Source organism: Aspergillus campestris (genome assembly GCF_002847485.1).
Source record: "Aspergillus campestris IBT 28561 chromosome Unknown P168scaffold_12, whole genome shotgun sequence".
Taxonomy (NCBI): Eukaryota; Fungi; Ascomycota; class Eurotiomycetes; order Eurotiales; family Aspergillaceae; genus Aspergillus; species Aspergillus campestris.
The window spans coordinates 155,457-167,508 of NW_020194347.1; the positions used below are offsets into that span (position 1 = coordinate 155,457).

A 12,052-nucleotide genomic window follows, 5' to 3' on the forward strand; every position below is an offset into this window, starting at 1 on the left:
ATAAAAAAAAACAGCCAAATACGAAAACGAGATCCAATCACATATATTAGCGAGACCGTTTCATACCTGTTAGCTGGATAAAGTGGGTCTATCAGGAGGAAGTCCGAGTGAGATGGTAGACTAAGGCAGTCAGAGCGGAGGCACTAAATTATTACGATCGTGGGTATTATCTTATTTTATTAACTTGGGATATAATATATGGGTGGGAGGGATCTCATGTTGATCATCGTTCTTTTTTTTTTCTATCTGGTTTGGGGGGACTTTCTTTCTTTATATCTCTTTTTTATACTAATACATACCTACCTATACAACTCGTTATACGCGCCAACCTCAGGACAAGGCAGTGCCGTGCCTTACCTCCCGTCTCACATCACACCCATTTCCTCTTATCGCGACTCGCTAGCCATTAATTAACAAGAGAAGAGAGAGACCAAAATGAGCTTCGCAACCTGCACCGAAGTCACCCCCCTCTGCCCCGTCGAAGCCACCACCTACGGCTACTACCCGAACTACGGCGGCAACATCTTCTTCGCGGCCTTCTTCGGGTTCTGCGGCCTCGCCCAGCTCGGCATAAACATCTACTTCCAAGCATGGACGCTGGCCATCGCGCTAGTAGGAGGATCCGTCCTCGAAATGGCAGGCTACATCGGGCGGGTCCTCATGCACGACAACCCATGGCACTCTGGCGCGTTCAAGCTGCAGATTGTGACGCTTATTCTCGGTCCGACGTTCGTGGCCGCTGCCGTGTATCTCACGCTGAAGCATATCATGCTGGCGTTAGGGCCGCAACACGCGCGGCTGCGGCCGCAGCTGTTCACGTGGGTGTTTATCGGGTGTGATATTGGCTCGTTGGTCCTGCAGGCTGCGGGGGGTGGTGTCGCCGCGGGGGCGGGTAATACCGATCAGCGACTGCTGAAGATCGGAGATGATATTATTATTGCGGGGATAGCGTTCCAGGTTGCTACGATGGGGGTGTGTGGAGTGTTGGGGGTGGAATTCTTTCTCAGGGTGTGGAGAAGTAAGAGTGAGGAAGGGGGGTATAAGGTGCGCTGGATGGGGCTGGTTATTGCGGCGGAGGTGTTTGCTTATTTTACGGTGTTGATTCGGTGTATTTACCGGTTTGTTCCTCCTTTCTCCTTCTCTTCTCTTGTCTTGTCTTGTTTACTTCTCTGGAGGAAGGGTTGATGTGGGTGATGACTGACTGACTGATGGTGTATAGACTCCCTGAAATGGCTGGCGGATGGGGAAACCCGCTGATGCAAAAGGAGAACGAGTTTCTTGTGTTGGACGGGATGTATGTCTTCACTTATTCTTCCTTCCTTTTCGTTTCCCTCATATATATGTGGTGCATGCTAATGAATGACAGGATGATTGCTCTGGCTGTGGGATCCCTGACACTCGTTCATCCGGGGTTCTTCCTGGCGACATTGCGGAAGGGAAAGAAGAGTATGGTAGTTCCGTGAGCAGACATAGTTGGCTTGATATAGATGTATATAATGTACCGTAGATATTGATTCGTTTTGACTAGTTGCTGTTATATCTTGGTAGTAGATCTCGAGTAGAACTTGGAAGTAAACCTGGAAAGAAATGGCAGTAACTGTTATGTAGATGAGATACCTACAAATCACCCACATATTCAATCGCAAGATCAATCGATCCTGTACAGCACACGGTAACTCCACCGAGAACACCCAAGCAAATGAAAGAATGAATAAGAAAGAAAATGCCAACAAAACAAGATAGACGCCAACCCTACCGATGGACATATCCACATCCACCATGCACAAATCAACTCGCTAAAGCCACCGCGTCCTGAGGACAACCCGGTATGGCCCGGTGGACAGTAGAAAGAACGAAAGTAATCAATCAACAATCAATCAATAAATCAGTCGATCACTCCTCTCCCAAACTATCCCGCACACACTTCCTCGCCCTCTTCTTAAACTCCTTCGGATCCTCCCTCCACATACGCGCAGCCTCCACATTCGCAGGACTCTCATCATTCGGGCTCGACAGCATCGAAATAACCGATAGGAGGATCGACTCCGGCGTCTGAACAGGCGACCAGCGCTCGGCGGCGGACTCGTAGCCGTATTTGTCTTCCTCTGGGGGGTGCAGGATGGAGATGCAGACGTCGCCGTTGGGGTAGACTGTACTTATTATAAGCTGACCATCCTTTATATGCATTTTGCTGACCGGCTTGGGTCTATATTCTGGGGCGAACTCGCGGGGTGGGTGTACTGCGTACCGTTGGGATGGAAAATAGCCGGCTCGAATTTCATCTTGGGTGGCATGTGGGGGTATTCTGAAGGGAAGGACAGACGAGCTCTGAAGAAGCCTCCTATAATCCTTGTATCAGTATTCATGCTTTCTCTCTCTTCTTCTCTTCTTCTCGTCTTCTCTCTCCCCGCCTCTCGGTCTGTATAATCAGTGGCAACAGGACAACCCACCCCCATATAACTTCACATCATCCGAGATCATAAGCATCACCTCCCACTCAAAAACATTGCTATCGACCAGTCCGCAGCTGATCCCAGGGATATCCTTGTCGGATTGCATTTGCTGAAGCTGGCGGGACAGCATGCGGCCGGCTGCGGTTGTGGCCATGGTGGGTAGACCGTGTTGACGCGACTGTTGGTTACTTCGAGGGGGATGAGGTGGGTATTTAGATTGGAGTGTAGATGTGAGCGAGGGAATCAAGAATGAGGAGAGGAGAGGAGAGGAATAGAGGAGAATGAAACGAACGAGTGACAGAATGAGGGGCCTGAGGCTGGGCGGTGAGGGCGGAGCGGGGTCGACTTTTTGGTCCTACAACCTCTACCACGAATTAGACATACTATGCTGGTCACTTCTACTGTGGAGTATTGTTACTGCTACTCTATAACATCTGTGGGTAATTGTATCCTGCATGCAAGCTATAACTATTATGGTCAATGTCCACACATCCCCCAATTCAAGTCCAATATCCAATCTGTGATGCAACTAATCGAGCAGCATTCCAATACACTGCATATAGAGGATGCAATATCTTCTCTGATCTTCCCTGTCAGAGAAGATATTGCATCCACTAACAGCTAAGCTCCACTAACAGCTAAGCCTTATCGCCAAACTTGACGCCTCCGCCAACCAGCACGGCGCACAACGCCGCCACATAGACAAACGCAAAGGCAAACATGATGGCGAAGCCCTTGGCGATAGCCTTGACGTAGCGGATGCGGGCGGCGCGGTCAAACGTACGCCAGGCATCCGCGATGCCCAGCTTGCCGCTCCCCCCGAGGATAGCGGGCACGACCTTGCCGCCAAAGGAGCGATCGAACGGCACAATGGCCTCGTGGTCCTCCGGGAGCATAGACGCCGCCACACGGATGAAGATCGCACGGGCGGGGATAGACACCAGGAACGAGAGGAGAGCCGGGCCGGAGAAGGACGCGAAGGCGCGGGCGTAGGCCCCCGAGGTGCGGATATCGAAGTTAGCCGGGTCGTCGAGACCGCTGAAGCCGCAGGTGACCATCATGGGCAGATAAAAGGCGCCCAGGGTGACGGCGTACTCGAAGACCGCGACGGGGGCGATGCGGTTCCAGTCCTTGAAGCTGGGAATACGCTGGTAGAAGCGCTTGGAGGACGGCTCCGAGATGACGATGTGCACCCAGGCCATCTGCAGGTTGGCGGTCAGGACGGCGACGACCATGTTGATGGCGAACTGGCCGAGGAAGCTGCGGGCGACGGCGAAGGGGAAAAAGGCCGTGATGAAGCCCGGGGCGGCCATGCACAGAAGGGCCATGCTGAAGCCGCGGAAACGCGACCGAAAGCCGCCCCGCGAGCGCAGATGGCGGAGGGTGCTGCGCAGGCTGCGGGTGACGGGAGCGGGACGAACAATGTCCTCCGGCTCCGGGGCGTTGGGGTCGGCCGATTTGTTGGCGTTGGGGTCGGTGTCGATGCGGACGTATAGATCAGGGTCGGTCTGCTCGACAGCGGCCAGGGTGGGGACGACCCATCCGTACGTGTATTCAATCTAGATCATCAGTTTGATGCCATCGATTCATCGGAGGTAGAACCTACTGCACCAGCGAACACAAAGAACATAATCACGCTCAGAACAACCAGGGCAGCCAGCCATCCGGCGATTTTGATATCAGGCTGCTGGTCCTTGTCCTTCATCTCGGCGACGAAGTCGGAGCCCCGACGGAGGAGGACACTTCCCAGAACCATGATGGCGGTTCACGGGCCGATGAGTTGATGGATGGAAATAAAACAGAAGAAGAAATGATGATGATCCAGTAAATCGATGATGATAAAAGAGTTGAAGAAGGAAGAAGGATGAGGACGATGCGGCGACAAAGAAGAACGCTCAAGACCACCTCAGGCAGGGTTGCAGCCTAAGTCATGACTGAGGCAACCATGGGGCTGAGCGCCACCCGGGCCAATCACAGCGAGGCGGAGGGGCAATGCGGGGATCTGATAGGACAGAGCCGTCGATGCCTTCGCGCCCGCTTGCCTCAGTCACATCTCACGTCAGATGTCTCAGAGTGACATAGATAGAGGTAGCTAGTAGACTCGGTAGTGGACTAGTAATAGGCAGGAGGCAGTAGGTACATCGGTATCGGGTATTTCGTAGGACTAGGCAAGGTACCGAAATGTGGGTCTACGCGGACAGGAACAATCATACAAATCCATTCGTAATCCCTACACAAAAACATCAAGTCTATGACATGAACACGGGATATCCGGGCTGGCCAAAATGCTCACAAAATCTCTAAACAGGACTGAAATATATAACATACAAGCATCAAAAAGAACGCCGTGGTCAAAATAAACAGAGAAAAAGGGGGAAATGAATACAGATCGATCTATTCGTCGAACAACTTCTTCATGAACTTGTGGGCGATCTCCACACCGGCGCTGTTTTCCGTTAGCAATCATTCTCTACGCAATTGTAAGTGAACACGGAATTGAACTCACAAAGTGGCCGCGTTGGCGGGTACGGCACGGCACAGCGCGGGCCCGAAACCGGGGAAGAAAGCCTTGAGACCACCGTTGCCGTAGACGGCGCGGATGGTGCCGCTGATAGTCGGGCGACCGGGGTCACTCTGCAGGCGCGACTTGATGGTGTCGACGGGGAAGACGGGGATCCACATGGCCACACCGGCGGCACCACCGGCCGCCAGGACGGCGGGCATGGACAGATCACCGGTGACGTTTCCGTTGGCGTCCTTAGGGGTCAGGCTGCGCTTGATGTACTCGTAGGCGGCGAAGTAGGCGGCGGAACCGGGGCCATCACGGGCCAGGGTCATGGCGCTGCCGCGGAAGACACTGCGCATACCACCCTCCTTGTACAGCTGGCGGACGACGTCCATGCCGCCGGCGTACTTGGGCTTCTGGCCGGGCGGGGGCGGGTTCTGGCCCTGGATCTGCAGCAGCACCTTGACCCGCTCGAAGGGGGCGGTGATGAGGGTCATGGGGATGGCGGAGAAGAAACCCGCGGTGGAGATCTGGGCGATGGAGTACTGGGGGGTGTTGTTCTCCACGCGCACGTTGGACATGCTGCTGACGAGCTGCTTGCCAAGATCATAACCCTATTGACAGTCAGCGTTGGATCCGCAGGGAGGGAACGAAAGGTACTTACCCAGAAGCTGACCGCGAACATGGGGGTCACACCGACCAGGGGAGCGGAGACACCGGCATACAGGCCCTGTTATATTATTAACATGAAGATCCCATTATGACCATGAACGGGGGGGAAAGCATACCCGGCGCAAACCCTCACGAGCGACCGTCCGCTTCACGACATCCATGGCACCGGAGTAGACACCCGGCTGGGCCGTCTGCAGGCGGACCTTGACCAGATCGAAGGGATGGCCGACGACGACGGCGCAAACACCACCCGCGCCACCAGCGACGAGGGAGCGGATCTGGGCCACGGTCTTGTTGATGGGCTTGGCCTCGACGGCCTTGACCTCATCCTGGATGGGCTGGGGGGACGACGCGCTGGTGTTGGACATGGTGGCGGGAGGCGGGTATGCGGACGGGACAAATGCGGGAACGGAAGAGAAATCCAAGAGAGAAAAACAGGCTCAAACAACGTAACACGAAGGAGGCAAAAGAGCAAGAAGGATAAGAATGAAGAAAGGAGGGGGAGAAGGTGAAGGGAAAGTGTCTAAGAAGGTAAAAAATGAAGAGAGGGGAGAAAAAAAAAAAAGTTGAAGCTTGGAGCACCCCGCGGGAAAAGAAGAAGAATGACGGGGTTCCTGACTGAGGCTCGGCTTCCTCCGTGAGTGGCCCGTGACGCTGGACCTCGGCTCGGATGGGGGGATTACTATTCCTCCGCCCACGGGTCACGGGGTGCCCCCTGCCTGAGGCTGGTCGGATTAGGGGAGGTTCAACGACTGTCTCCGCCGGATCCGCTCTTCGCCGTTGATGGGGTCTGTAATTTCTCTCTTTTATGCATTTCATTTCTCTCATTTCTCACAGATCAATCAATCATCTGCAAACCATGTTCCCGATGGCAGGGCACGGTCAACGTTACAACCGGGTGAACGGGGGAGCCCTGGTTGGCGCCTGGTTGATACCTGGTTGATGCCGCTCCTCCGGATTCCCAGCCATCCACCAACCAAGGATCGAAGTGGGATGATTTGGAAGTTCTCTTTCTGTGTCTTTCGTCTGACTGTCCGTCCCTCTAGTAGTGGAGTGCCGTCATGATCTTCTGCCATAGACCTCCGTTGGTGCTAGTTCACTTCCTTAATTCCACTGCCGGACTGCCAAGACTCACATGCTTATCGCCCGTCACATGGCGATAGTCGTATAATCTAATAAAACTGGGTTCTATGGTTATATCGTCAAGGTATCCTGAAAATTCTGATAGGGGGATGAGAGTGTTATTCACTCTACTGAGAGTAACGTGGTGAGATCTAGGTAGTTTACCGTGTGTAGAGCTAATTAACAAGCCACTATATAGGAAACTATACTGGAGAAACACTCGTTATAAATAAACAATCACCTTATCAATTTATGCATTTGAATAACACTCTCTCCCAGTCCATGATTCCAATCATGACCCAGTAATTGTAACACATCTGTAGAAATAGATATATAATCTACAGAGAATCAAATACTAGTTGTAGATTGATTTCAACGTAATTCCCTCTATATAAAGTAAGGAAATGGTTGTGGTTGTCACCATGTTATCGTGGTATATAGGAACTAGCAAGCCCTTATCTCTCAGCATCTTACACTTCCAGAACGAACATAGGACTAAGGACCCAGCGAATAACTAGGATACGGCTCAGTCACCCTTATTATATCATTCTACTGGCTATTAGTCAGATTGATATATCAGCCATATTATCAAGCGACCAAGCGAAGCAAACATGCAAGGCTAGTATATACATCACCACAATCCAGCCCGTGCCTCTACCTTCAATTCAGCTCCACAACAAACAAGGCAGCCACATGTTGGGTAGTGGGTAGGTGGGTATATAAAGGTATGTGACAGATCATCGCTCCATATCAATAGTAGGTATCTTCCCCGCACGTTCGCATGATCAAGCACGCATCGTGACTGTGGCTATGATGCTATTTTTGTCGTTTGATGCGATGTAATACTGTGCTGGTAGAGCGCATATTCTAGAATAGTGACAAACAATTAAATAATCTATAAACAAACGAAAGAAAAGAAAAAGCGACATCCATAAAAATAGAACTATAACACCTATCCATGCAAGCGCATGCATGCATAGAACTCAACCCCAGCAACCTGCTAGGTACCTATCTACCTAACACACGGTATCATCTGCGGGGGGAACACGAGACCTACCAGATAAGCCCACGATCCCCACCCATTCGCAGCCTGGTTCGTGTAGGACACGTGTGTTGTATGTATGGCGGACGTAGTATACAGTAGAATGATCGTCACAGAGCAGTCGGTATTCTAGCTGCAGTGTTATGTCCTAATATAGGTCCTGGTGCGTAGGTCTAAGGTACGGAGTACGTATGTCTTTTCAAGAGGGGTAGTGCTTTGGCTGCCTTTGCTGCCTTGTGTGGGACTTGGTTTCCTGGGGTAGATGGATGTGCTCACTAAAGAGGTATGGCGAGGTGGGATAATTATTGGGGCTACTCTGAACTTCTATATTGGCGATAATAAAGGTAGAGTATAGATACTGAAAGCATTATCCGTCTACATCTACCATGTCCCCACCATAAACTACATATAAAAACTACAAATCAAGTAAATCAAGCATAAGGATCATAATTAACCTCCTAACCCGCCCATCACATTATATACTTGGCATTAAGATAAGCCCACCAGGGCATATACAGTACAAGCCAAAAAACGAGAAGTAAAAGAATCAAAAATCATCAAGCCGTAAACCGCCAGGCCCGCCGCAAGGCCGGCCCCGCATCATGAGACAGACCCGCCTCCAAAGTGGGTCATGTCCAACAATTACTAATTACGGTAATAGGTGATGGATTTAGAGCATGAAAAGGGCAGCCAGGCCGGCGGCGCCCAGAGCGCCGTTGGCGATGGCGATGGTGCCGGCAGCCGAGTCGTTGGTCGCCTCGGACGAGGGCGCAGAGCTGGAAGACGAGCCGCTGCCCTCGTCGGAGCCGGAGCCGCTGCCACTGCCACTGCCGCTGTCGCCGCCGTTGCCGCTGCCGTTGCCATCACCGTTGTCGTCGCCCTTGCCGTCGGAGCCGCCGGTGCTGGAGGGGGAGGCGGAGTTGGACTTGGAGGCGGTGGAGCTCTAAGGGAACGTTAGTAGATGACCCCTGACAATATCTGGGGGGGAAGTCTTACGCTGTCAGCACCGGTGCTAGTGGCAGTAGCGGAGGCGGTACCGGAGCCGTTGGCATCAGAGCCGGTAGACTTGGAAGAGCCAGTGGACTCGGAGTCGGAGCCAGAGCCCGAGCGAGTAGTGGAAGAATCCGAGCCACCTGCGCCGCCAGCGCCGCCAGTGCTCTCGCTGCCGCTGGCAGAAGAGCTGGAGTCGGAGTCGTCGCCCTTTCCAGAGCCGGAGCCAGAGCTGGAGTCGTCGCCGTTGCCGTTGGGGTTGGAGGTGGAGCCCTTGGGGCAAGTCTTCAGGGCAATGTTGACGACGGCGGAGCTGTCCTCATCAGGGCAGGCCTGGGAGGTGCAGTCGCGGACACCGAAGCGGTAGTTCTCCTTCTCGCAGAGGCACTTGTGGTCGTTCTTGGGGCAGCCCAGTTCGGAGGCCTTGTTGTCCATGTTGGTGATGCACATTTGCTAGAGATGGTCATTAGTTGGGGCGAAAGACGGCGACGGTCAGATGGAGACCTACCGCGCACTGGCCGACGGAGACATCAGCGGCCACCATGCTGGCCGTAGCCAGGAGGGCAGCGATAGACAGAGAGAAGGTCTTCATTGTGGAGGTATAGTTGACGGATAGGGTTTGGATAGGAATGGCACGAGGTGAAGTGCTCACGATAAAAGGCTCGAGGGGATGGGAAGTGAAGAATAGAGAAAAACAGGGTCAGGACAGAGGGCAAGAGCCAGTTTAATAAACCAGACGACCAACTCTCAAATCACATCGGACAGGTCCTGGCTGCACGATGGAGTGGCGTTTTCAAACTTTGTTTTTCTTTTTTTATTATTATTATTATTATTATTGCTCTTCTTGCTTTTTCCCTTTCTTTACAGTTAAATTTTCAAGGTGGAGAACAACAACGGGAAAAGAGTGGAAATTGAAAATGCGATCATCAGTGCCATTGTCGGCCAGCTTCTGAGGACAGCCAACGTGGCTAGGGGCAGCATCACGGGCCAATTCCCTTGTTAGGTGAAGTCATCGACCAGGTAGTGCCCTGCAGGATAGAAGTCGATCTGCAAGGTGAGGTTGGAAATCTGGTGGATCATCATCCAGTGGCCGCGAGGCCAGGGATCCACCTGGTCTCTGGCTCCAATGCCATAGGCTATCGATTTGGTCACCCCACATAAGCCGTCGAGATTAGCGCTGGCTAATTAATGGAACTGAGATTGCCGCGCCCAGAACCAGACCGCAGATTGTGTCGGCTCACGGCTGTATCCACGAGATCCCTCCAGGGGTTTGATCAAACAACATCCCTTGGTTTGGGACCAGTTTTCTTGGACACGATGGACAGACACTTCTTGCAGGAAGAGTGAGGGGCGAGACACTCTTCAGACCCCCCTGAATCAATACAAACACCGCTGTGTAACGAATTACGTCAATCGACAGCAAGTGTTTGGCTGCCCAAAATCACAGGTCGACTGCGGTTGGACCTTTGAGGTACGACATGCAGCCTGTGTTTTGATTTTTCCTTGATTCTATCTCGTTTTACTTTTCATGTTCTTGTGCTCGTCCAGGACAGAAGGGATCGACGGATGCATCGGACTATTGGATGAGAATAACTCGGTACCGGATCATGATTTGAGCAGGAAAAGCCTCGAGCCCACCGAGAACTGAAGAGTAAAGAGGGATTGTCCACTAGCCACAGATCAATGTTCGGTCGGAGATTAGTCTGTCCAACATACGAGTCAGTCCACCAGCAACCATCCAACCCTAAGACTGAGACACGGGTTGCTTAGCGAACTCAATTGGCGGAGGTGGGGATTCGGCCCTGATTTCTCGCCACCCGCTTCATTGAATCGCTCGAACAACCATGGACCACGACGGAAATCTGATGAACTGTGTGGGAGGCATGCTGGACTCCACTGGACCCAGGTACAGCATACAACAATAGGGGGTAATGGATTTCTTTTCCAGGGATGTAGTAGCGGTGCAGCGGGTGCGCATCGAAATTTGCAAGGGATCGACTGCCTTGCTGGAGGAGACTTGTTTACCCATCATCATGAATAGGAAAGGATTAACAAAGAAAAGATACGGGACAGACCGACTCGACCAGCTCCGACCGCCCTACCTAGCCAATTCGCCCAATTCCCAATCGACCGGGGGAAAAGGATTGGAAACCCAGACAAATTCAGTCGAGTTGTCCACACTAAGTGGATTTAGGGCAAGATCCACCAGATGTGGCGGTGCGTCCGATGCGCTCCCCCGGAGATACCACTTCCGGCCGAGTGCTAGCATCCCCAGCCACCCAAGCCACCGACATCATCCTCTAAACAACAAGGATCGATACAGCAACAACCTTGCCTGTACGAGACAAAAGGGATTTATTGGGTCATCCTTCGACAGGGTAGCATCAATTTGCCACGGTCATTAGAGGATGGTCGCATAGTCACGTGTAGACGACAGTACGTCGTTGATACGTAGTTGATACGCCCTTCCGACAGACCGGATCATGCAGCCTGACATGGCCCATATGTCCAGACATCCAGGTAAGCAAGGCTGGGACAGGAGGTATGCAGGAGGATAGCAGCGCATGGCGATGTTTGACCTTGGCCCTAGATCATCTGTTATGCACGAACAGCGTTAGAATCTTCGACCTTAATCTTCCCGTGGAGCAGAATGCACCGTAGTGGGGTGTTCGATCTCTCGATCCAACAAACAAGTAGGCTACAAAGGCCCATCTGTCAACAGAGATGGATCAGGATCACCCGCAGGTCACAATCATGTGTGGGTATGACGAGGTTCTCTGTACAATTCGATAGCCAGTCCGGTTACACAACTCCCATTGCCAACCCACTTCAACTCCACCCACCACGCTGAGATGTACTGAGTACAGGTGGGGAAGATGTACAAGACCTCCAGCTCAGGAGGGGGCACATGCAGTATGAGGCAATCAGCCACACAAGTCGTTCCAGGAATAAGTGCATGCTTACTTGGTCAATATTCTATCCTGGGATGCAGCCAACAAGGTAGTACCTAGCAAGATCGTGATTCCAAATGCTTGTTTGTCTTTTAGCCAGACGTTGAATACTTCGGTCGATCAAATGCAAGGGAGCCTAATCTTGAGCAAATTCAACCCTATGGCAGGACTGAAGCAGTGCATGGTCCTTGTTATTATAAGGGCTACCAGTCCTGGAAGCAAGGGCAGCGGCACTTTACATCATGTTCTATCAGGCTGCTGAAGCTCTTCTTGTACGCTTGTTTGGTCATTAGCGGGGTTCTACCGTATTCATATG

The 12,052-nt window shown here is 52.3% G+C and overlaps 5 protein-coding genes across 5 annotated transcripts; 1 reads left to right on the forward strand and 4 right to left on the reverse strand.

Moving 5' to 3' along the window:
* Positions 1-239: 239 nt before the first annotated feature.
* On the forward strand, positions 240-1,528 carry P168DRAFT_306947 (RTA1 domain-containing protein; the record flags this gene model as incomplete). Its single annotated transcript, XM_024839066.1, has 4 exons — positions 240-1,118; positions 1,220-1,294; positions 1,367-1,451; positions 1,508-1,528. The coding sequence occupies exons 1-4, from the start codon at positions 436-438 to the stop codon at positions 1,526-1,528; spliced, it is 864 nt and encodes a 287-aa protein (XP_024689619.1). The 5' UTR covers positions 240-435.
* A 99-nt stretch (positions 1,529-1,627) lies between these two features.
* Positions 1,628-2,707, reverse strand: P168DRAFT_292931 (putative ubiquitin conjugating enzyme). Its single transcript, XM_024837702.1, has 3 exons — positions 2,451-2,707; positions 2,249-2,341; positions 1,628-2,150 (listed from the first exon to the last, which is right to left on the reverse strand). The coding sequence occupies exons 1-3, from the start codon at positions 2,605-2,607 to the stop codon at positions 1,894-1,896; spliced, it is 507 nt and encodes a 168-aa protein (XP_024689620.1). The 5' UTR covers positions 2,608-2,707; the 3' UTR covers positions 1,628-1,893.
* A 178-nt stretch (positions 2,708-2,885) lies between these two features.
* P168DRAFT_292932 (uncharacterized protein) lies at positions 2,886-4,354 on the reverse strand. The gene is made up of 2 exons (XM_024837703.1): positions 4,060-4,354; positions 2,886-4,012 (listed from the first exon to the last, which is right to left on the reverse strand). Exons 1-2 carry the CDS (start codon positions 4,207-4,209, stop codon positions 3,092-3,094), a joined length of 1,071 nt encoding a protein of 356 aa, XP_024689621.1. The 5' UTR covers positions 4,210-4,354; the 3' UTR covers positions 2,886-3,091.
* A 311-nt stretch (positions 4,355-4,665) lies between these two features.
* On the reverse strand, positions 4,666-6,191 carry P168DRAFT_306950 (carnitine:acyl carnitine antiporter). Its single transcript, XM_024839067.1, has 4 exons — positions 5,748-6,191; positions 5,624-5,689; positions 4,960-5,573; positions 4,666-4,899 (listed from the first exon to the last, which is right to left on the reverse strand). The coding sequence occupies exons 1-4, from the start codon at positions 5,997-5,999 to the stop codon at positions 4,848-4,850; spliced, it is 984 nt and encodes a 327-aa protein (XP_024689622.1). The 5' UTR covers positions 6,000-6,191; the 3' UTR covers positions 4,666-4,847.
* A 2,274-nt stretch (positions 6,192-8,465) lies between these two features.
* Positions 8,466-9,377, reverse strand: P168DRAFT_284584 (CFEM domain-containing protein; the record flags this gene model as incomplete). The annotated part of the gene is made up of 3 exons (XM_024836135.1): positions 8,466-8,738; positions 8,792-9,238; positions 9,294-9,377. The coding sequence occupies 3 exons, from the start codon at positions 9,375-9,377 to the stop codon at positions 8,466-8,468; spliced, it is 804 nt and encodes a 267-aa protein (XP_024689623.1).
* Positions 9,378-12,052: the final 2,675 nt, after the last annotated feature.